The sequence below is a fragment of the Balaenoptera acutorostrata genome, chromosome 6, assembly GCF_949987535.1.
Source record: "Balaenoptera acutorostrata chromosome 6, mBalAcu1.1, whole genome shotgun sequence".
Classification (NCBI taxonomy): Eukaryota; Metazoa; Chordata; class Mammalia; order Artiodactyla; family Balaenopteridae; genus Balaenoptera; species Balaenoptera acutorostrata.
The window spans coordinates 59457492-59479526 of record NC_080069.1 but is presented as its reverse complement, the minus strand read 5'-3'; the positions used below and the strand labels follow the sequence as shown (position 1 = coordinate 59479526).

The window sequence follows — 22035 nt, the reverse complement described above, 5'->3', positions numbered from 1 at the left end:
TATTTTCTATTTCTTCGTGGTTCAGTTTTGGAAGGTTATACCTTTCTAAGAATTTGTCCATTTCTTCCAGGTTGTCCATTTTAATGGCATAGAGTTGCTTGTAGTAGTCTCTTAGGATGCTTTGTATTTCTGTGCTGTCTGTTGTTACTTCTCCTTTTTCATTTCTGATTTTATTGGTTTGAGTCCTCTCCCTCTTTTTCTTGTTGAGTCTGGCCAATGGTTTATCAATTTTGTTTATCTTCTCAAAGAACCAGCTTTTAGTTTTATTGATCTTTGCTATTGTTTTCTTTGTTTCTATTTCATTTATTTCTGCTCTGATGTTTATGATTTCTTTCCTTCTGCTAACTTTGAGTTTTGTTTGTTCTTCTTTCTCTAGTTCCTTTAGGTGTAAGGTTAGATTGTTTACTTGAGATTTTTCTTGTTTCTTGAGGTAGGCTTGTATAGGTATAAACTTCCCTCTTAGAACTGCTTTTGCTGCATCCCATAGGTTTTGGATCGTCGTATTTTCATTGTCATTTGTCTCTAGGTATTTTTTGGTTTCCTCTTTGATTTCTTCAGTGATCTCTTGGTTATTTAGTAACGTATTGTTTAGCCTCCATGTATTTGTGTTTTTTACGTTTATTTCCCTGTAATTGATTTCTAATCTCATAGCGTTGTAGTCAGAAAAGATGCTTGATATGATTTCAGTTTTCTTAAATTTACTGAGGCTTGATTTGTGACCCAAGATGTGATCTATCCTGGAGAATGTTCCGTGCGCACTTGAGAAGAAAGTGTAATCTGCTGTTTTTGGATGGAATGTCCTATAAATATCAATTAAATCTATCTGGTCTATTGTGTCATTTAAAGCTTCTGTTTCCTTATTTATTTTCGTTTTCGTTGATCTGTCCATTGGTGTAAGTGGGATGTTAAAGTCCCCCACGATTATTGTGTTACTGTCGATTTCCTCTTTTAGAGCTGTTAGCAGTTGCCTTATGTATTGAGGTGCTCCTATGTGGAGTGCATATATATTTATAATTGTTATATCTTCTTCTTGGATTGATCCCTTGATCATTATGTAGTGTCCTTCCTTGTGTCTTGTAACATTCTTTATTTTAAAGTCTATTGTATCTGATATGAGTATTGCTACTCCAGCTTCCTTTTGATTTCCATTTGCATGGAATATCTTTTTCCATCCCCTCACTTTCAGTCTGTATGTGTCCCTAGGTCTGAAGTGGGTCTCTTGTAGACAACATATATATGGGTCTTGTTTTTGTATCCATTCAGCAAGCCTGTGTCTTTTGGTTGGAGCATTTAATCCATTCACGTTTAAGGTAATTATCGATATGTATGTTCCTATGACCATTTTCTTAATTGTTTTGGGTTTGTTTTTGTTGGTCCTTTTCTTCTCTTGTGTTTTCCACTTAGAGAAGTTCCTTTAGCATTTGTTGAAGAGCTGGTTTGGTGGTGCTGAATTCTCTTAGCTTTTGCTTGTCTGTAAAGCTTTTGATTTCTCCATTGAATCTGAATGAGATCCTTGCCGGGTAGAGTAATCTTGGTTGTAGGTTCTTCCCTTTCATCACTTTAAGTATATCATGCCACTCCCTTCTGGCTTGTAGAGTTTCTGCTGAGAAATCAGCTGTTAACCTTATGGGAGTTCCCTTGTATGTTATTTGTCATTTTTCCCTTGCTGCTTTCAATAATTTTTCTTTGTCTCTAATTTTTGCCAATTTGATTACTACGTGTCTCGGTGTGTTTCTCCTTGGGTTTATCCTGTATGGGACTCTCTGCGCTTCCTGGACTTGGGTGGCTATTTCCTTTCCCATGTTAGGGAAGTTTTTGACTATAATCTCTTCAGATATTTTCTCTGGTCCTTTCTCTCTCTCTTCTCCTTCTGGGACCCCTATAATGCGAATGTTGTTGCGTTTAATGTTGTCCCAGAGGTCTCTTAGGCTTTCTTCCTTTCTTTTCATTCTTTTTTCTTTAGTCTGTTCCACAGCAGTGAATTCCACCATTCTGTCTTCCAGGTCACTTATCCGTTCTTCTGCCTCAGTTATTCTGCTATTGATTCCTTCTAGTGTAGTTTTCATTTCAGTTATTGTACTGTTCATCTCTGTTTGTTCTTTAATTCTTCTAGTCCTTGTTAAACATTTCTTGCATCTTCTCGATCTTTGCCTCCATTCTTATTCCAAGGTCCTGGATCATCTTCACTATCATTATTCTGAATTCTTTTTCTGGAAGGTTGCCTATCTCCACTTCATTTAGTTGTTTTTCTGGGCTTTTATATTGTTCCTTCATCTGGTACATAGTCCTCTGCCTTTTCATCTTGTTCATCTTTCTGTGAATGTCATTTTTGTTTCACAGGTTTCAGGATTGCAGTTCTTGCTTCTGCTGTCTGCCCTCTGGTGGATGAGGCTATCTAAGAGGCTTGTGCAAGTTTCCTGATGGGAGGGACTGGTGGTGGGTAGAGCTGACTGTTGCTCTGGTGGGCACAGCTTAGTAAAACTTTAATCTGCTTGACTGCTGATGGGTGGGGCTGGGTTCCCTCCCTGTTGGTTGTTTCGCCTGAGGCAACCCAACACTGGAGCCTACCTGGGCTCTTTGGTGAGGCTAATGGCAGACTCTGGGAGGGCTCACGCCAAGGAGTACTTCCCAGAACTTATGCTGCCAGTGTCCTTGTCCCCACGGTGAGCCACAGCCACGCAGCCACCCCCCGCCTCTGCAGGAGACCCTCCAACACTAGCAGGTAGGTCTGGTTCAATCTCTCCTGTGGTTACTGCTCCTTCCCCTGGGTCCTGATGTGCCCACTACTTTGTGTGTGTCCTCCAAGATTGGAGTCTGTGTTTCCCCCAGTCCTGTCAAAGTCTTGCAATCAAATCCCACTTGCCTTCAAAGTCTGATTCTCTTGGAATTCCTCCTTGCGTTGCCGGACCCCCAGGTTGGGAAGCCTGACGTGGGGCTCACAACCTTCACTACAGTGGGTGGACTTCTGTGGTATAAGTGTTCTCCAGTCTGTGAGTCACCCACCCAGCAGTTATGGGATTTGATTTTGCTGTGATTGCACCCCTCCTACCGTCTCATTGTGGCTTCTCCTTTGTCTTTGGATGTGGGGTATCTTTTTTGGTGAGTTCCAGTGTCTTCCTGTTCATGATTGTCCAGCAGCTAGTTGTGATTCTGGTGTTCTCACAAGAGGGAGTGAGAGCACGTCCTTCTACTCCGCCATCTTGGTTCAGGCCGAGAGGATCACTATATTGTTCATGAACAATTTTTATTCTTTACATCATCCTGAAATGAAACAATAATCAAAAAGAATACCTAATTATCCCTTTACCATGCATTTATTACCTGCTATGTGCTATGTACTTTGCCAGGTTCTAAGGATGTTATAGCAAGAATAATAACAACAACAAGCAGTATTTATTGAATGCTTTTACTATGTGCCAGCCACTGTGCTGAGCACTTTATGTATATTACTAATTTAATCCTAATTGTCCTATCTAAGGTGGGTTATTATCTCCTCCTTTCAGAGGAAGAAACTACCAGTGTAGAGTCCAAGATTCGAACCTAGGCAGTGTGAACCCAGAGTCCTCACTCTTAAGCTTTGTATTATATTACACCCTTAATAGGATGAGATAAGAGACCTTCTGTCAGAGATCTGAAGGTTTTTGTGAGAAGACAGACATATACGTGAATACTTGTAATGAATTGTGATAAGTCATAATAAAGAAGTCCAAGTGAGAAGTGAGAATCACCTGTGTGAGGGTAGTAACAGTGGAGATGGAGAAGGATTAGGCTGTGGCCAGATATAGATGGAAACATTGACAGGACTTAATGAATAAAATGGATGCTGGGTGGTTTCCTAATTGCCCAGCAATTCAGTTAGGATCTATCCCTGCCTTGAGCTTCTGGTAAGAAGTGAGCAGTGTTCAAAACAACAAGTAAGCATTTTATGTAGAGAAAGATTTCCTTCAGTTTGAAGGCATGTCACAGAAACACTGCTACTTACAGACTTGACTCCAAAAGCTTCGAGAGTCATCTCAGACTCATATAGGATGGCAAAGTATACTTAAACTCTACTTTGCCTGGTGTAAAGTAGTGGTGAATCTCTACTAGCATTAGTTCATGGTGCTGGAGGCTAGAATTCCCATTCCTTTAATTAGATTTTCAGCTTTGATTACTGATAAGGTACTTGGAATTGAAATTGTAACTCTATCTTGGTAATAGCTACAAGAATCTGCATTTGGATGTCAATAATGAAGGGTCCTATCATAAAGTGACTTTTTTGGTGGCCTGTTCATATCATGGCTTAATAAATGCAGGAAACCAAAGGCAGTACAATTTATATTACTTTTCTTTTTCTTTACGTAACATTAAAAAAATAATTTTCAGATCTCCAGCGTGCAAATAAGTGAAAACTGATTATATGCTTATGTCTGAATGTATTGGGAGATGAGAGAAAATGTGTAAATTATTCAGATCATTTTTCAAAATAAGTATAAGAGTTTTTATTTCTTAGCCAAACATATTTTCAAGTACAATGTATTTCATCTGAAAGGCTAAGTAGCATGACAAAAATTTATAGAAAAATTGTTGAGTTTGTCAAAAAAGTATATTTTTATGAGCAAAGGCTAAATTCCATACTCCTGAATTGTGCCTAGACCTTTCTGCTCTTACTTGGTCAAATGCTTTTTCTATTCCAGGTCATCTTTATACAATCCTATTTTTTGTGATATAGTGTAAAAACAACCGTAAATTGATTGCTAGTCGATATTAAGTTTTGATAACCTACAAATCATATCTTCCTCTCAAAAGAGCCTAAGGAACTGATTTGAAATTTAACTTTAGTCATCTAGAGGTCTGTTTTTGAGCAGCTTAGTGCATCACTGTAATATTTCCTAGATTCCCGTCCAATTCAATAGATGGAATGACTAAACTGTAGTCATCCTAGTTCTGAGCTCACGAGCAAGGAGGAAGTAGTTAAACATCTTGCTGTATGTGAGCAGTGCGAGGGCAGGCAGACACTGTGCACCTTGACCACCTATTATGAAGCTTTTTGCTGCCGTGTCAAGTGAAAGCGAGCTAATTGGGTGAAGCTGTGGAGCATGTTAGGGGCCTGGTAGAGGGTTGCTGTCTGACAGCTGAATGTCAGCAAGAGCCAGTCAAGTGTAGCTGAGAGACAGAGACCTGTCACAAAGTTCCTGCAGACTGGAGCACAGTTAGGGAGCTGAAATATGGTTCTGTCTCACTTTCTCCCTCATTGAATCCAAGCACCTTAAAAGATTTTCCACAGTATGTGTCAAGTCTTGTTCTCTAAGCTGTTTCCTGGAACTGTCCTGCATTCAAATGATTGAACAAAAGATGCTAATGTTTAGCAAAGTGAATGTAAATTCCCTCTTTTCCCCTTTTCTGCCCAAGCAGATAGACATTCAACTCAAAGGAAACTTTGAAGGTTTACATCAAACAATTAGATTGCCTCCAAAGTTAGCTGATAATAGAATCTTTTTCTCAAGAGAGTATAAAAATTGAAAATTAAAGCAAGCGGATAAGCAATGCATTTTTCTCTGATATAGAAAACCTAGCTCAAGAGAGCTAGGATTCTGGCCTGGGTGTCTTGTGAATGGACACTTGCCAAGGTAACTGTCCTCTTGTCTTTTTGTCCCAGGCTTCTTTCCTTCATTTTCAGAGCGGCCTAAGGTGAAATGCTGTAATGACACTCATCAGAAAGCTGGGAAAGATAAACACAGAAAGGAACAGTGAGGTTCCTTCTGAAACTTTGGACACTTTAGAAAGGAGAAATCAGAGAAAGTTAGAATTAAAGAATGAAAATTAGGGCTTCCCTGGTGGTGCAGTGGTTGAGAATCTGCCTGCCAATGCGGGGGACACGGGTTCGGGCCCTGGTCTGGGAGGATCCCACATGCCGCGGAGCAACTGGGCCCGTGAGCCACAATTACTGAGCCTGCGCGTCTGGAGCCTGTGCTCCGCAACAAGAGAGGCCGCGATAGTGAGAGGCCCACGCACCACGATGAAGAGTGGCCCCCCGCTTGCCGCAACTGGAGAAAGCCCTCGCACAGAAACGAAGACCCAACGCAGCCATAAATAAATAAATAATTTTTTTAAAAAAATAAAAATTAAACTTTGTGAAGTAAAAATATTTTTCAGAGAGAGGAAAGTTTTATATCAAAACATGCCCTCCTGTTGGCTTTCTGTGGAATGTGGATTAGAAGCAGTCCATTCGGTGAACAGTACGCAAATGTACGGCGTGCCTGCGATGTGCCGGTCACTAGTCAAGCCACTGATGATACACAAACCAACCAACAAACAAACTAGCCTGTGCCTCCAAGGAAGGGACACTCCAAGGCAGCACTGACCATTAGGACTTACTGTGATGGTGGAGACATGGCTTTTGAGCACATGGAGGGCAGCTAGTGTGACTGAGGAACTCTAATTTTTAATTTTACATTAAATTAAACTTTAATTAATTTAAAATTAAACAATTACATGTGGCCAGTGGCTAGTGTATTGAACACCACAAGTTAAGCAAACAGCAGATTGTGACGCTGTGCTATTATAAAAGCAGTATGCGTGGGATGTTTCGATAATGCAAAGAAGGGGCACGTAACCCAGATGTGGGGGGTTAGAAGGCAGGGGAAGTTTGAGGGCAAGGTGATACCTGAAAACTGTCAAAGCCTGAGGAAGAAGTCTCCTTTTAAATAGAAAAAGCAGCGTGAAACAAAGTCTCTGAGATAGGAGAAGGCAGGACTTTCTTCAGGATCAGTGTTTTGATTAGTACTGGGGGGCAAAGGTGTCTTATGAGAAATTGCCTTAATGTAATGGTAGCCACTGAGTACTCTACCAAGCAGCTTATCCCAGAGGTCACAGAAGAGGAGGTCTCACAGACGAAATTAGGATCCTCAGATCACATGGTTTCAATCTGTCGATAAAACACACAGTGAGAAGTGGACGGTAGGGAGCCAGCAGGGAGACGGACCATACTCCTTGATGCCTTGCTTTTACGGTGTTCATATGACCTCTCTCTCGGCTACATTAGCCTTCTCCATTCTTTGTGAGGTTATGAGGACCAGGGTGGAGGTTTGAGAAAGGGGGATTGGGTGACCGAAGGTGCCGGGGACCACTTATCCATACTTGCCTTGACAAATACTCCTGGCCGATCGCTGTAGCTTGCCACTTAGGTAGCTGGACAGCTTTGGGTTTTATCTGTAGTCCTGGGGGCAGTTTGAGGATGACATTAGCCTAGAGGTGACCCATCTCTCCCTCTTTCCTTCCCTTTCTATCTGTAAGTAGTCTGTCCTACAGGGTACTAATTTACAATCTATTCCTATCGTGTGGATTCTGCCTCTGTCTGACACTACCGGCTGATTCATTCTCTGTGCTTAACACTTATTATGAGTTAACATCTATCCTATTTTTTCTCGTCTTCAAGAGCAACTTTGAATATTCTCAAATAATAAGCATGTATACAATAATGCAGACATGAAGTAGGATATAGAGATAAGCCTGAAGGGATGACTTGTTTGCAAAAATTAAAAGTGCCTTTATAGGCTAGAGAAAGTGACAAGGCACTTAAATAACTGACGAAAAATTTTAGTAAAGAGCTTTGAAACCTGTGTCAAAATCATCGTCTTGTGGCTACCCTACCCTGAACCTGAGCTGCGTTTCAAAGTCAAGGCCCTTGTGAAAAAGTGGTGTGCAGGCTCTTCGGGAGTTAATGTGAGCGAGGGCTTTGGTGACAGTTGAAGGGCTAGCAGAGGGTTTGTGGGCAGGTACCCAGAGGCGGCGATGGGAAGTGGAGTGAACGGCCTAGTGCTTCTCCTCCGTGCAGGCCTAGGGACTGGCATCTGGAAAGAGATGCCTACAGGTGGAAGCTGAAAGAAATGTTTTATGACAGACAGCGCGAGACACTGGGTTCCAGTCAGAGTTGCCACAGTTTTCAGATGACAGAGAGGGAAGGGTGGGTGTAGGGCCAGTGCTGTGTAGAGATGTCACCCATATGGCACTGTGAGCCCCTCTAATACGTTGGAGGCAGAGCCTGATGGAGGGATTGCAGGCACCCAGCAACTCTTGATGGGGAGGTTGAGGTCATGTGTAAGCAGGTCAGGGAAGAACCAGGGAAATATGACTCATTACTGGGACCTTATTTGTGTCCATGGAACAATGCGTCTGGCAAACTCTCAGTGCCATTGTGCATCAAAACGTAACACTAGGAAAACAGCAGTTGTGTGGTTTTAGAGCATTGAGAAAATTATAATTTAAGGAGAACTGGCTCAGGACACAGGTAGTTAAGGATAGGGTGAACTCTCTAAGGGCAGAGAATTTTTTGGTGTGTAATTCACTGCTGTCCCAGTACCAAGAACAGTGTCTGACACATTATAGGCACTTGTAGTTAATGCTTTGATTTTATTCTTTTAATAGATATCTATTAAAAGAATTAATGAATAGAGCTAATTTAGGATACTAATGGTGAGTGTGGGTTTAGGTATGCTTTATGCCTTATGCAACCATGGGGAAAGTCTATCATATGGAATTGGTCATGTAGGGAGCAGATTCTTGAGATGTAACCTATAGCTATATTATTTTGGAATTTTGTGGTTGCTGCATTATTCTCACAGTTCAATAAGATGTTCTCGCTAGAGACAGGTTTGGTTTGAGACTGCTGGAAATGGCCTGGTTCTATCAGAAGTAGCATTCCTGTCTATCATGTAAAGGAAATGTCATTGCCAGCTAAGTGGTTTGTTTTGGAACATACTTCCCAGCGCTTGTTGTGATTTGAAGGCATTCCACACATGTGAACTCCAGATCACATGATTTGTCTTACTTCTGAAGTGCCCCTCTCTCACTGAGAAATAGAGAGGCCACATTCTTTCAACTGAATATAACCAGTCCTTCCAGAAAGGCCCAGCTGTGGCCCTGGTCAGAGGGTCAACAGCCCTGGAGAATATAGGACTGATCCCTCGGGTGGTCAGTGGGGGAATCAAGACTGTTTGCAACATCTCGTGAAGAATTGCTGGGGATTCGAGGTGTGATACAGTGGAGTAATGAGGGAACGTGGTTTAAACCAGCAGTGGAAAGGAGGGGCATGGAAAAAATGGGTTTCAACTTTTAAAATGTGAATTTATTGCTAATTTTGTTGAAATATGTGACTGACAGATACAGTGTTAGTAAGATTTATGAAAATCGTCTTTCAAACACCTTTAAATTTTAGATGATTTTTCCTTCCTTCTGCCCCCTTTACCTGAGTGCATGTCAGTAATTCCACTCAGAGAAAAACATGCTGCTAAAAGGTCTGAGTTTACAGCTTCCAGATTATTACTGATTTTTGACATTGGATAAAAAGGGCTTATAACTTTAAGAGGAAATTCTTCAGTAATGAAAAAGTGGTCAGCAAACTTTTGCCTAATAGTTCCCAGAGAGAGGGTGACATGTGTACATTCTGACCACAGAAGTTGTAGTTTGGCAGCTGGAAGTGCTATTTGGAGTAAAATGAAGGCACACAAGTTTTAAGTAGCCACTCTACATAAAGAGCTGCGTTTGTGCAGAGTAGAGGTACACGTTATTTCATAAAATTATTTGTGTATGTGTAGACTTAATGTCAGATTGTGGATATGAGTTAGATAACTGAAAATGTTGAAATAACAAAGTGTTCTCAGCTAAATTAAAATCCAATTTTCAAAACTTGCAAAACACTTGGTTCAAAACCTCCCCTCTGAGACCTTTAACAAACCAATTACATTTCATTTTGACCACACAGTTGAGTCCTAACTATACTAAAATATGGGTTTCAGTATATACAAAATTAGTCTTTTTTTAATGAAGGGTTTTTAGTTACGAAAGTAAGGCATGCTTGTTGTAGATAATTGGAAAATACAGAAGTTTAGGGAAAAAAATTCCTACAATGTCAGTACCTCACAAAAGTATCATATGTAATTTTGCACGTCTCCTCTTCACTCATATAGTCTTGCTCAGGGGTGGGCAAAGCACAGCCTGTGGACCAAATCTACTTGCCACCTGTTTTTGTATAGCCTGCGAACTAAGAATGGTTTTTACATTTTTAAATGTTTGAAAAATGAATCAAAAGAAGATTAATATCTCATGATGTGAAAAATATGTTAAATTCAAATTTCAGCGTTCATAAATGCACTTTTATTGGAACATGGTCAGACTAACTCATTTACATATATTGTCTATAGTTGCTTTGGGGCTTACAACAGCAGAGTTTAGTACTTGCAACAGAGAGCATATGGCTTGCAAAGCATAAAATATTTATCTGATCCTTTACAGAAAAAGGCTTCTGACCCCTGGTCAAGCTTAAGGATTTGTCCATGTTATCCAACCGTTTATAGCGATAAATTTTACAGCCATATAATACTCCATCAAGTGGCTATAGCTTACTTAAATGTAATTCTGTTGTTGAATATGGGATTATTTCCAATTTTTGTATGTTATTAATATTAGTAAACTAATCATAAATGGAATTGTTGGGTCAAATGGTATTAACTATTTCAAGACAGTTGCCAAGTTATAGTCCAAATGGTTCTATCAATTTATACAATCACTAGCAATTTATGAATGCCTGTTTTATAATGCCTTCACTAAAATTTAGTATCATAATCTTTTAAATCGAATTTTGATTGGCAATAAACATCTCATTTTCCTTTACAGTTTTGATTACTATTGACGGTTACCGTTTTTCCCATTTATTTGTTAATCAGCTGTATTTTGACCTCTTTGAACTGCCAGTTCATAGCCTTTGTTCATGATTCAGTAGTTTTAAAGATAAAAAACATGGAAAGAAAATTTTGGCCTTTCAAAGCTTTTTTTTTTCATAATGCACGCTCGAATTTATTCCCTTTTTCTAAAAATAATTAACAGTTTTCTTGTGATTCCCTTTCCAGAAAGAAAAAAAGATATGTGTATGCATGTATGTGTTTATACCTTTTTTTTTTTTTTTTTTTTTTGGTCACTCCACACAGTTTATGGGATCTTAGTTCCAGATCAGGGATCGAACCCAGGCCCCCTGCAGTGGAAGCGTGGCGTCCTAACCACTGGACTGCCAGGGAATTCCCTATACTTATTTTTTTTTAATGCAAATGGGTTCTTTCTCTTTACACACACACACACACTCTGTCTTGAACCTTCTTTTTTCACTTGGACATATTTCTACATCACTACTTAGATATTTACATCAGTTTTGAAAATTGTTATATGATCTGGTTGTATCATACTTCACTTAAATAGCACTCAGTTGATGGACCCTTTAGTTTCATTTATAAAATGTTTTTCTAAAAAAATGCTTCAATGAATACATCTGTATGCTCATCTTGGTGAGCTTTTGTGAGTGTAGCCATAGAAAAAATGCCTAGCAGTAGAATTGCTGGATCAAAGGCAGGTACAATTTAAGTTTTGTCTTCCTGAAAGGTTGCACCAGCGTACAGCCCTGCCTACGTGGTAGGAAGTTGCCTGTTTCCCTCTCTTAGCAATGGGTATCATCAGACATCTAAATTTTTGGCTATCTGATAGGTGAAAAGTAAGCTTTCGTTGTCATGTTTTGTGTTGCATTTCTTTAATTATGAATGAGGTTCAGCTCTTTTTCATATGTTTATTGGTTATTGTATTTCTGCGTCCTCCACCAAACAGCCAATATATATCTGAGGTGGAGGCTGTCAGTGGCTTCCTGATCTCTTTTCTCTTTTCTTTGTAACAGAACCTCTGACTATTACCCAGGCCATTCAGGGGGGAAAAAGCTACATATTTCAGACTCCCCTGAACTAAGTTAGCCATATGACTAAGTTCTGGCCAATGGGGTGTAAACAAAAATACTCTGATTTTAGGAAGTGTTTTCACATGTAAGTGATACTTCCTCCTTTACTCCATCCTTCTTTCTTCTGGGTAGAATGCAGATATAATGGCTGGAACTTGAGCAACCATTTTGGACCCTGAGGTGGAAGCTACATACTGAGGCTGTGGAGCCCAAGATAGAAGCAGTCTGGATTCCTGGTAGCTTCATATAGCCATACCAGAGAGAAATAAACTTCTATCTTATTAAAGCCACCAACATTTTGAGTTTTCTGTTACAGCTGAACCCAGTGTTAATAAATACACTGTCCCGAGCCTATTTTCTAATTAGGTTCTTCTTTTTCTTGATTTGCATGAGCCTTTTGTAAATTAAGAAAGTCACTCTATGACTATCATGTGTGTTGCGTATATTTTTATCAGCTTGTCATTTCAGTTTTGCAATGGCATTTTTCTGTATAGTGTGCTTAAGTTTTTATTTATTCAATTTTGTCCCTTTTTTATATACTTGAGTATATGGATATATTTACGTTTCAAATTCTCTCTGTGTTTGTTTGAAAAGATACATTCTTAAGATACAGGGGAAAAATGGTCTCTTTTGCATTTTCTGGCCATTTCTTGCATTCTCTACCGTCAGGTATACCAGAATTGTCAGGAAAGGAGCAGACTGGGAGCACGGGTGTGTGAAGGAAAGTAGGAAAAGAAAGAACAAAAGCCATCTGGGAAAATTCTTTGACTCTTTTTTCCAACCTCAATCATGTCAGGAAATCTAAACATCTAAGAGAAGAAAATGGGAATTGTTATCTTGTCAGGCATAAGACACCTTTAAAGTAATTTAAAATTAAAGCTTAAATGTTCTAGTGTAATTTAAAACTTCAGCGCTGAGTTTTATCTCTGAATATAACAACACATAAGCTTCTTTGGTGAAAGGGCTAGAACTTTTATTTTATGTAAACGTCATAAAATCTATTTATTTACTCCAGTACCATGGACATGCAAATGGACTATGAGAAAATATATTACCAAAAATATAAACATCTACTTTTAATCTCTAGTACAATGTATGTGCTTTTATTTTCCAGTTTCACAGAGATTTGTTGAGCCCTTACTGTCTTTATGAAGCAGCTCTGGATATAAATAAGCCTGAGGCCACGTCTTCTTTGGGTGGCATGATAAGGTAGTGGCCAAGCATAAGGGGAGAAGAATCATGGATCAAGAATCATGTCCCTTTTCATCACTGACCAAGCGTCTGTGCAACGTGCAGTAGTTTTTTCCCACTCTTGTGAGCCCTAGTTCTTCGGCTGTGAAATGGGGTAATAGTAGTACCTTCTCATTGAGTGGCTTTGAGAATTGAGATAATGCCTATAAAGCTAAACCTAGCACAGTGCCTGACATATATGTTCACACACGTTAGCTATAATTAAAAACTTGGAATTTATTATCACTTGAGAAGAGTAGAAAGAGAGGTGAAGGGGAGCTACTGTATGTTATGCGTTTTTGTGTGTATTATTTCATTTAATTCTTATAACAACTCCATGAGGGATGATTCTTCTTATGTTATGGATAGGATGCAGGCTCACACAGGTTAAGTAACATGTCTAAGATCACATAGTGAATACATGGCAAACTGAAGTTTGGAACCCGAGGCCTCTTCAGTTTCAAAGCCCATATTCTTTCCACTATACTGTGCTACTTTTAATTGCGACATAATGTGCATATACATGAAATAACCAAATATCAAACCAAAACCATGAAGTAATAACATGAGTGGTTTGTTCATTCATTCATCAGTTAGAAATCTTATTTCCAGATACTCTGCTAAGTGCTAGCAATACAAAATCATGATTACATTACACTAGGTGCTCTTGTTTTCTGGGGGGATAAAAGTATACAAATAAGTGAAAATAGAAAAATAAATATTCATGAAGGAATGCCAACATGTGATTGAATATAGCAGCCAACTGTAGTTGGGCAAGGGTGGGGCAAGGATCTGGAAAGGCCTTACAAGGAGGGGAACCTTGACAGAGTCTGAAAGGTGGAGAAGGCATTTACCCCACATAGGGTAGAAGTGTATCCCAGACAGTGGACAGACCGGAGGCAGGTGTGAACTATGGAACATCATATTTCCTGACTCACAAGTTCCATGTAACCAGATTACAGAGTACAAGTGAGGAAATGCTAGATGAGGCTGGACAAGGAAGTAAAGGGCTTGTGAACCAGGCTGCACACAGCTGCAGTGTCACATGGCAAAGGGCATGCCTGTAAGGAAGCCTGAAGAATCAAAGCCATAATCCAATTAATCTACCGCATTAACTATGTTGTTGAGGCTGAAACTGAACCAGTCTGTCTTAAGAGCTTTGGCTCTTGAACCAATGCTGAATGTCTGCTTGAGGACTAAATTGTTGTGGTGTGAATCAAGTTGATAATTAATGTCTTCTACCTCTCTTTTCTGATTTGTTTCTGCCTCCATATTGCCCTTCCTTCTTGATCTCTAGGTACCCAGACCTCTCAGGTTGTTTTCTTCTATCTGGAGACTCCTTTACACTGCTCTGCTGACTGACTCACATATCCCCAGCTAGCCTATCTTGTTGTCACTGAGCTAAAGAGCCAAACTGGTCTGTACTAAGATTTAATAACTTATGGAGAGAGGAATGCATAAAATATTTCTACAGCTTTGGTATCGGTAACTAAAAGTTAGAATTGATAACTACAAGGAATAAATATTTAATGATGTGGTAGCAGGTGTATATATGTATATGTATATATATATATACACACATATATATGCATATTAGCAAGTATATGTGTGTAGATATATTTATCAGGTACATGTACATGTGTGTGTGGATGGATGGAGAGATAGATAGATAGACAGACAGACATATCTCAGGTACATAACTGATCATTCCTCAAGAGAAGACTGTATATGTAATTTTTGTCAACTCGGTTTGTCTGCATAAACTGCAGCACCCTGTGAGGCCAGCACAGCAGAACTGGAAAACAGGTAAAATTTGGTTAACTAACTTGAAGTATTCTGTGTTCTGAGTACTAAGACTCTAGTGGTAAGAACATATTAGGAGCTAAAGTAGAAATGACGAGGGGGCCTCATTGTAAGGCCCTCTTGTGGGTACTTTGATTCCTTCATCAGTTTATGTAGAGCTGCACACTCTACTTAAAATCAGTCAATAATTTACAGGGCTTAAAACATCATCATGGAGGTCGAAGTAATGAAAAATGTATCAGAATTTAATTGCATATAGCCACATCATCTAAACTGTGGCTAATTTTGTCATCTCTTTGGCTATTTTTAAGAACCATGTGCAGTATGTATTCCTTCCCCTTAAGAACGGCCCATCCATATCCCCTCAAAATCTTAAGAATTATATTTGGGAACTCTGATTTCTGGGTTACATTATTCACAAAAGTTAGGTGTTAACCTTATATCATATGTCATCACGGGTTGGAATCATGGTGGACCTGTAGAACTTCAGAGCTGGAAAGAGTCTAGCTCCTCATTTTATAGGCAAGGGAAGTGAGAACTAGGAAGACTAATTCACTTGCCTAAATGACCCAGCTAGATTACAGCAGAACTGGGAGGGAAAAATATAGTCTTCTGATCTCTAGTCTAATACTCTTTCCATCATACTATGTGACTGGCATAATCTCCTTGCAATACTATTCAGGCTTACTAAATCACATCACTCCTCATTTTTTATAATACTAGATTCTAGAAGACTTAACTTGATCATAAATGCTACACAGGAGACAAATGGCTTAGTGTCATTGTTTCAGAAGCCTTGGTCTGCAAAGTGGCTTTGATTTATAGATAGTTTATTGAGTCATTATATTATTATTACACTAATGCTTTATTTATTTTTGTTGTTGAAAAAAACACCCTTAGAAAATGAAGATATTAAAGTCTTGAAAAATGGTTAATGGACATGTCTAATTACTGTATTTCATAAGATTTCTAAAATGCAGAAATTTAGTAGACACATTTTGTATTGTGAATATATATTTAGCTGATGGACTATAACAGTTCAAATAGAATCATTTACAGCTTATTGAGTAAATAAAAGTGCCTCCATAAAGATTCACATGACACCTAGCTTTTATTTAAGGTAACTGACTTCTTTTGTAAAAATTGCTTAAATTTGGATTTACATGAGAGACTACCAGAACACCTCAGCAGTTTAAAAAGTAGCTTAAATGACCACAGATTTAACATATAACATCAGATGGTGAATATTCACTTTTTTAAAAATAAATTTATTTATTTTATTTATTTATTTTTGGCTGTGTTGGGTCTTCGTTGCTGCGCGAGGGCTTTCTCTAGTTGCGGCTAGCGGGGGCTACTCTTCGTTGCGGTGCGTGGGCTTCTCATTGCAGTGGCTTCTCGTTGCAGAGCACGGGCTCTAGGTGCGCGGGCTTCAGTAGTTGTAGCTTGCAGGCTCTGGAGCACAGGCTCAGTAGTTGCGGCGCACGGGCTTAGTTGCTCCGTGGCATGTGGGATCTTCCTGAACCAGGGCTTCAACCCGTGTCCCCTGCGTTGGCAGGCGGATTCTTAACCACTGTGCCACCAGGGAAGCCCTGAATATTAACTTTTAATGGTCTCTGATAAAAAGTTATTTAATTCTCTTTTACTCTCTGTGTTATATTAAAAGTGTTATGATGTATTTCTGAATATTATTTGTAACAAGAAAAATAGTTCATGTTTACTTGTTATTTTAACATCCTATTTTCAAATCAAGATTTCACCAGAATTCTTGCTGGTTTGTTTTTAAGCTATTAAGTGACTTAAAATCAAATTTTATCCTATTTCATGAAAAAGATTGTTTTCTAGCAGTGTATGAAGTGTAGCAAATGACCTCAGTAACAGAAAAATAATTGTTTTCATTTACACAAAAGTAAGTCTGTTTACTTGATGGAAGGCCTATCTTTTGAGGGGTGCAAGTCTTGAAAGAAATCTCTTTTTTAAGGTTATTTCCCATGTTTAGGACATAAGGTCAGAAGACAGTATGCAAAAAGTGAGACTCTGACTTGAAATACTAGAGAAATAATACCCCATTTCAAGGTTATTTGGTCAAAAATGTTATATTAGATTAAAAAAAATGCTTTCAGACAACATGGTGGAAAATAGACATTTGAAAGAGTAAGATCAGAAAAGGCAAAAGAGGGGCCCCTTTGTAGAGTTCCAAGATCCACTGAATATATTAAGGGGAGATGGGCAGTTAGAGACCTTCCCTGAAGGATGTGTAACGAGTTAGGCTGATGGACTCATAAGAAAAGAAAAGGAAACTTCAAGTACAGAATATAGATTTGAGTAAAATATATATCCATCTATCTAACACTGCAAAACAGGCATGGCTGGTCAGTTTGGCACAGTTGCCTTTCTCTAGTCTAAAGCATCAAGAAGAAAATACTCTCAGAGAATAGGTGACCTTCCCTGGTCTGATTCTGCACACTCCTCTCTTTTCATATATAGTTTTTTTAGACCAGAACTTGAAGTATTTATAAAGATGTAACAACAAAATTTTGAAGGCTGCCTGACAATATTTTTTATCATAATAAATAGTATGATTTTTATCTCCTGCTCTTCCATCATTCCTCTCGCCCCTAAGTCTGGCAGAATCAGTTAGTAGATGGCATTGTAGTCTTTACAGCAGCAAAATCAATCAAGTAATAACACTGTCAATTCAGATTCGCGTCTAAAAAAAAATCACCAAAGATGGTTCTAGCAGCAGGAAAAGTGCAGGAATCTATATACCTCGAGCCTCTGATGTAATGAGATGCCTCTGTTCTGGTTCTGAACTGATAGGCTTAGGCCCAGCATTAAGGTTCTGCAAGTGAAACCTCATCGGTGCTTCTAATCAGGGTCAACACAAGACCTCAGGAGTTCTTTTCCTTCTGCAAGGATAAGCTAAATCCTCTCCTTCATAAAGCCATTCAAGTGGTCATTTTAGGTGAGTTTTTTTTTTTTTTGACTTCCAGCAGAACAAGAGATGATTTCCGTCAGCTGTAGGCTTGCAGTGGAGTATCAAGAAATCAAAAGAACGGAGATCAAAGAAAATTGCTGAACTAGGTGTTAGATGCAGCCATTGATTTTTCTCCAGTTGCAGTTTTAAAAAAATCCACAAAAATGGTAACACATACAACAGTTGAATTTCTAATACGTTCCTAAAGCCAGAGATAGCTTCCTTCTTGTTTTCACATGTAGAAACGGTTTTGTGTAACATGACATAATAAAGCAGATCCTTAGAGTTCACGCTATTTTGTTGTCAAAACCATGAGAATCTACCAAAAAGATGTTTGTGTGTTTTTTAAAAAAACTCTGCAGTATAAAAAGTGGTTTTTAGTGGAGACACTTATGACTAGACTTATCTCAGCAACATTTATTTGCTGGGAATGTGGAAAACTCTGATATACAATTGATTACTATTTTCCTACTATCTATAAAAGCCATAATATAACACCTATCTGCTTTACTGGTAAAACTTCATTTATGTTAAAGGTTAACTACTGTTTACTGGTACTACTTAAGGCTTAAATTATAGCTTCAACAAAATATTCTGTTTTTAAGTACTTAATGAGTGTGTGGGTTTCTTAAGTTTGATTTCCAGTAGTTTCTGGGTAACTGTAATGTTTTAAAATATGTGACAAATTGTTTTCATGTTGCACTCCCATATTTTGATATATGATTTCCAAATACTTGTAACAGAAACAGTCTTTATTAAAACAGGGTGGTGGCAGTATTATTAAAGGTAAAGACAAAAAGTTCATCTCACTGGCATTTTATACGTTGGTGTGCTGTTTTCTATAGGGCACTAGGATTAACTTGTTTTTCTTTGTGCTATGTTGTTCAATTAAATAAGTCAGGCTGATAACTTAAAAAACATAAATATCCATAGTTCATTTTCTAAGCAGTTTAATCTCCCAATTATATAGCATATATTATATAGCATAATGAGAAAACATTATTAGCATTGGTTTCTGTAATTTGCCAGCGGATGGAAGCAGAGGTAAAAATGCCTGATTGCACTGACCCTTTGATTCAGTAACTTGATAAAAGTTTTATACCAAGTTTTAGTGTCTAGGCAAACACCTGATGTCCTGACAAGTTTATGATATAGAACAAATGAGGTTCAATCACAATTTGGAAAATAATTTCATATTTATGTATTATCATATAGATTATTTAAGTGGCAGTTTCCACCCCATTCCATATTACAGTGATTCTTAGTCCACTTCTCTGTTTATGGTTTCAGAGTCTGTTTAAGAGTTTTCAATTCTATGTTTATTATTCTTTTCTTTTTTATATCATAGACAGGATCACGAGACCATTCAAATCTCTCCATTCCTTCAAGAGCTGCTCTTCCTGCTGACACAATTGATGTTGGGGATATTTTGCCATTGAAAGCTGAACCTGACACAGCTTACACTTTCTTAAAGGAGACACTTATAAATCCTGTGCCCCTGTCGTCATCTCACTCCTCTCCAGTGATGATGTCTGCTACTGCCGAGAGACCAGCTCAGATTGGATTATGACTTTATGAAATAAAAAGGATGCAGGAAGAGTTAACAGTACAATTAAAATTGTTTTGAAGGGGGATTTTCTTATCAGTTGAATTTTGTTTCAGCACAAGTGGCTGTGGGTTTTTAAAAATTGTGTGATACCTTGATGTGTGCAGGTATCTATGTCTCCTTGAATAATGAAATAACCAACTTTTTTTTCCCTCTAAGTTTTATTTATTATCACAGTTGCTCATTTTTATGTAACATATTTTTAAATGTTAAAGAATGACACATTTTGGATAATTTCCTTCAGACTTAAAAAAAAAATCAATAAGCCATTTTAGTCTCTATCTATCAAAGTTGTTTCATACTTGTCTATTTTAAAGCAGGACTGCAATACTTTAATAGGATTGAGAGAGCTATTTGAAATGTATGCCAATGATTCCTGTCATTTCATGGCAGCCCTGCCATGGTTCACTGAGCCCCCTCTTCTCTCTTGTCAGCTCAACTGAAGACAAGCATTTAGTTGCAAACTTTAAGCAGGTTGTGCAAAACAGAAATGATGTGACTGCTTCTCCTCCTGCACAATAATGTCACTCCTGGTCAATGTGAGAAGGTCAGGTTGCTCCTTGTAAAGCTACATGATACCACTTGCCCATTTGAACAAGTTAAGTTAACTGCTGAATCTGGTCCCTGCAGGCACTGAAAACTCATCCTTTTATCAAGCCTGCATTTGATAAGAAAGTAGAGCAGTTGTGCTGGGAAGATGTCTGTGGTGTGTTTAGGCACTTTTTAAGGACAGTTCCCACACCAGTACAGCAGGTAATATATTTTGTATAAGCTGAAAAACTTCAAGGTAATGGCTGTTTTGACCTTCAAAATAGACTCCTTTTTTGTTTGTGTTGTTGGTAGGACCCAAGAGTGACGCCCATCTTTGATGCTGACAGAATTTAAAACAAGGCCATTGCCCTGCATTTTCTGCCTTGTAGCACACAAAAGTAAAATTGTATGTCAGGCCGAGATGTCGGGGAGCTGACAAGATGCCCCAGTGACATTTCAGCTAGAAAGAGCAAGTGTCTTGCAACCAAGTGGTCAAATATCAAATAATAGGTCAAGCAGGAAGGAGCTGAGTTCTAACCACAAAGAGGTTTCTGGTAACTTACTTGACAAGCTTTTGGGTGCTTTGTGGCTTGACAAAGTGATGTTCTGTTGGGTATCGCTAGGCAGACTGTTCTTTATTGCCTTCAGAAGATCAGACATTGACATTGATTAAACTCTTTAACCCTTAAAGGTTAAATCCTTGCAGTTTGCATCATGGTAAGTGAAGAACAAAAGGATATTTGTAATTTGTATTTGTTTTTGTCTTAATCATTTAACTCCCCAGTGATATTAACTTCTGATGTGAATGGTGCTTCTTGACAAAGAATTTTAATACAAAATCCATATTTTGTATTACTTTTCATTTTTGAGTTCTTCATTATGGATGCATTAGAGAATAACAGTATATATTATGGAATCTGTATTGTCTTAACTTTACAGTGACATTTGATTCAAATATACCCAACTTCTAAGGATTTTTTTTTATTGGACTTGGTAAATAAAATTGGTGTACTGTCTGTGTATTAGCCAAATCAACCAAGTAACTTATACCATCTGAGATAACACAGCACTATTACTGTCATACTGTGCAGCACAATACTATTTCTCATAGTACTGGGACAGTATAATAGGCTTTATATAAATCTTTAGAAAGCTGTTTCTGTGAAGTGAAATTAATCTTTAACCAAATTTCTCTACTTCTTTCCTTGGAGTTCTTTTTATTAACCATTCTGTGTTTTGAATATTAAAGAATATGCCCTGTAATATAATATGACATGTATGAAATTCAACTTGAAAATTTATTGTAACACAGAAAATGCTATTGTTTTTATATGGATCATAGAATAATTCCTGCACATTTCAAAATGCTTTCCTCTGCCGATCCATATAGTGATTAAGATATTACCCATATAGAAATCAAATACAGTTTTTTAGTTCATGTGACATCATTGAGCTTCCACTTCTCACACTGCAGAAAAACAGTGTTACTTTACATCACTTATATGTCTGGTTTGTGTGTGTTATGTTTGTGTTAAATCTGTTTTCAGATCCTAGTAATTTAAGGGGAAGGAGCACCTTTGTAAACTTTGCCTTGGACAGACCTTGGTCTTCTTGCCTTAATTTTACAATCTGTTGATGGGATAACACCAGAAATAAATGTATATGTCTCTCCATATATGGGAGTATCTGATTTTACAGATAAATTTTATACAATAAATTCTGAACTATAAATTCAAAAAGATTATTAAATCAAATCAAAGCACGTCACGTTTATAACCAACTAGATGCTAAAGGCCATAGAGACTGAAGGATGAGCCTTTTGAGTGATCATTAGTACTCACTACCAAATATAGTAATTTTTATACCGTATGCTTTTTTCCCCAGAAGTCAGACCCAGCAGGAGGAGAAGATTTAATGACACATCCTATGGAGATCTGAGAAACTCTAGACTGCTTCCGAGCTCCTCAGTGACCAGTGGCTGCATATTTGAGATCTGTGTTGTGTTGACAAGGACGGTTGCTCTATCAGCTTCTTTACTTCCTTAAGAATGATGTATAAAGTAGACTTCTCCGGAGAACAACTTCAAATATTTTTGGAGGGGAAAGGAAGTTTTACTTTACACCTTAGTATGTAGATTTT

The 22035-nt window shown here is 38.2% G+C and overlaps 1 protein-coding gene across 9 annotated transcripts in view; it reads left to right on the top strand.

The window, feature by feature from the left end:
* CCDC171 (coiled-coil domain containing 171) overlaps positions 1–21579 on the top strand; it is a 363351-nt gene extending 341772 nt beyond the window's left edge. For all 9 annotated transcript variants that reach the window (XM_057549252.1, XM_057549250.1, XM_057549256.1 and 6 more), the window contains one exon: positions 19108–21579. In XM_057549252.1, coding sequence (XP_057405235.1) covers positions 19108–19329 — 222 coding nt within the window. In that variant the 3' untranslated portion in view covers positions 19330–21579. The remainder of the gene's footprint in view (positions 1–19107) is intronic.
* The last annotated feature ends 456 nt before the right edge of the window (positions 21580–22035 follow it).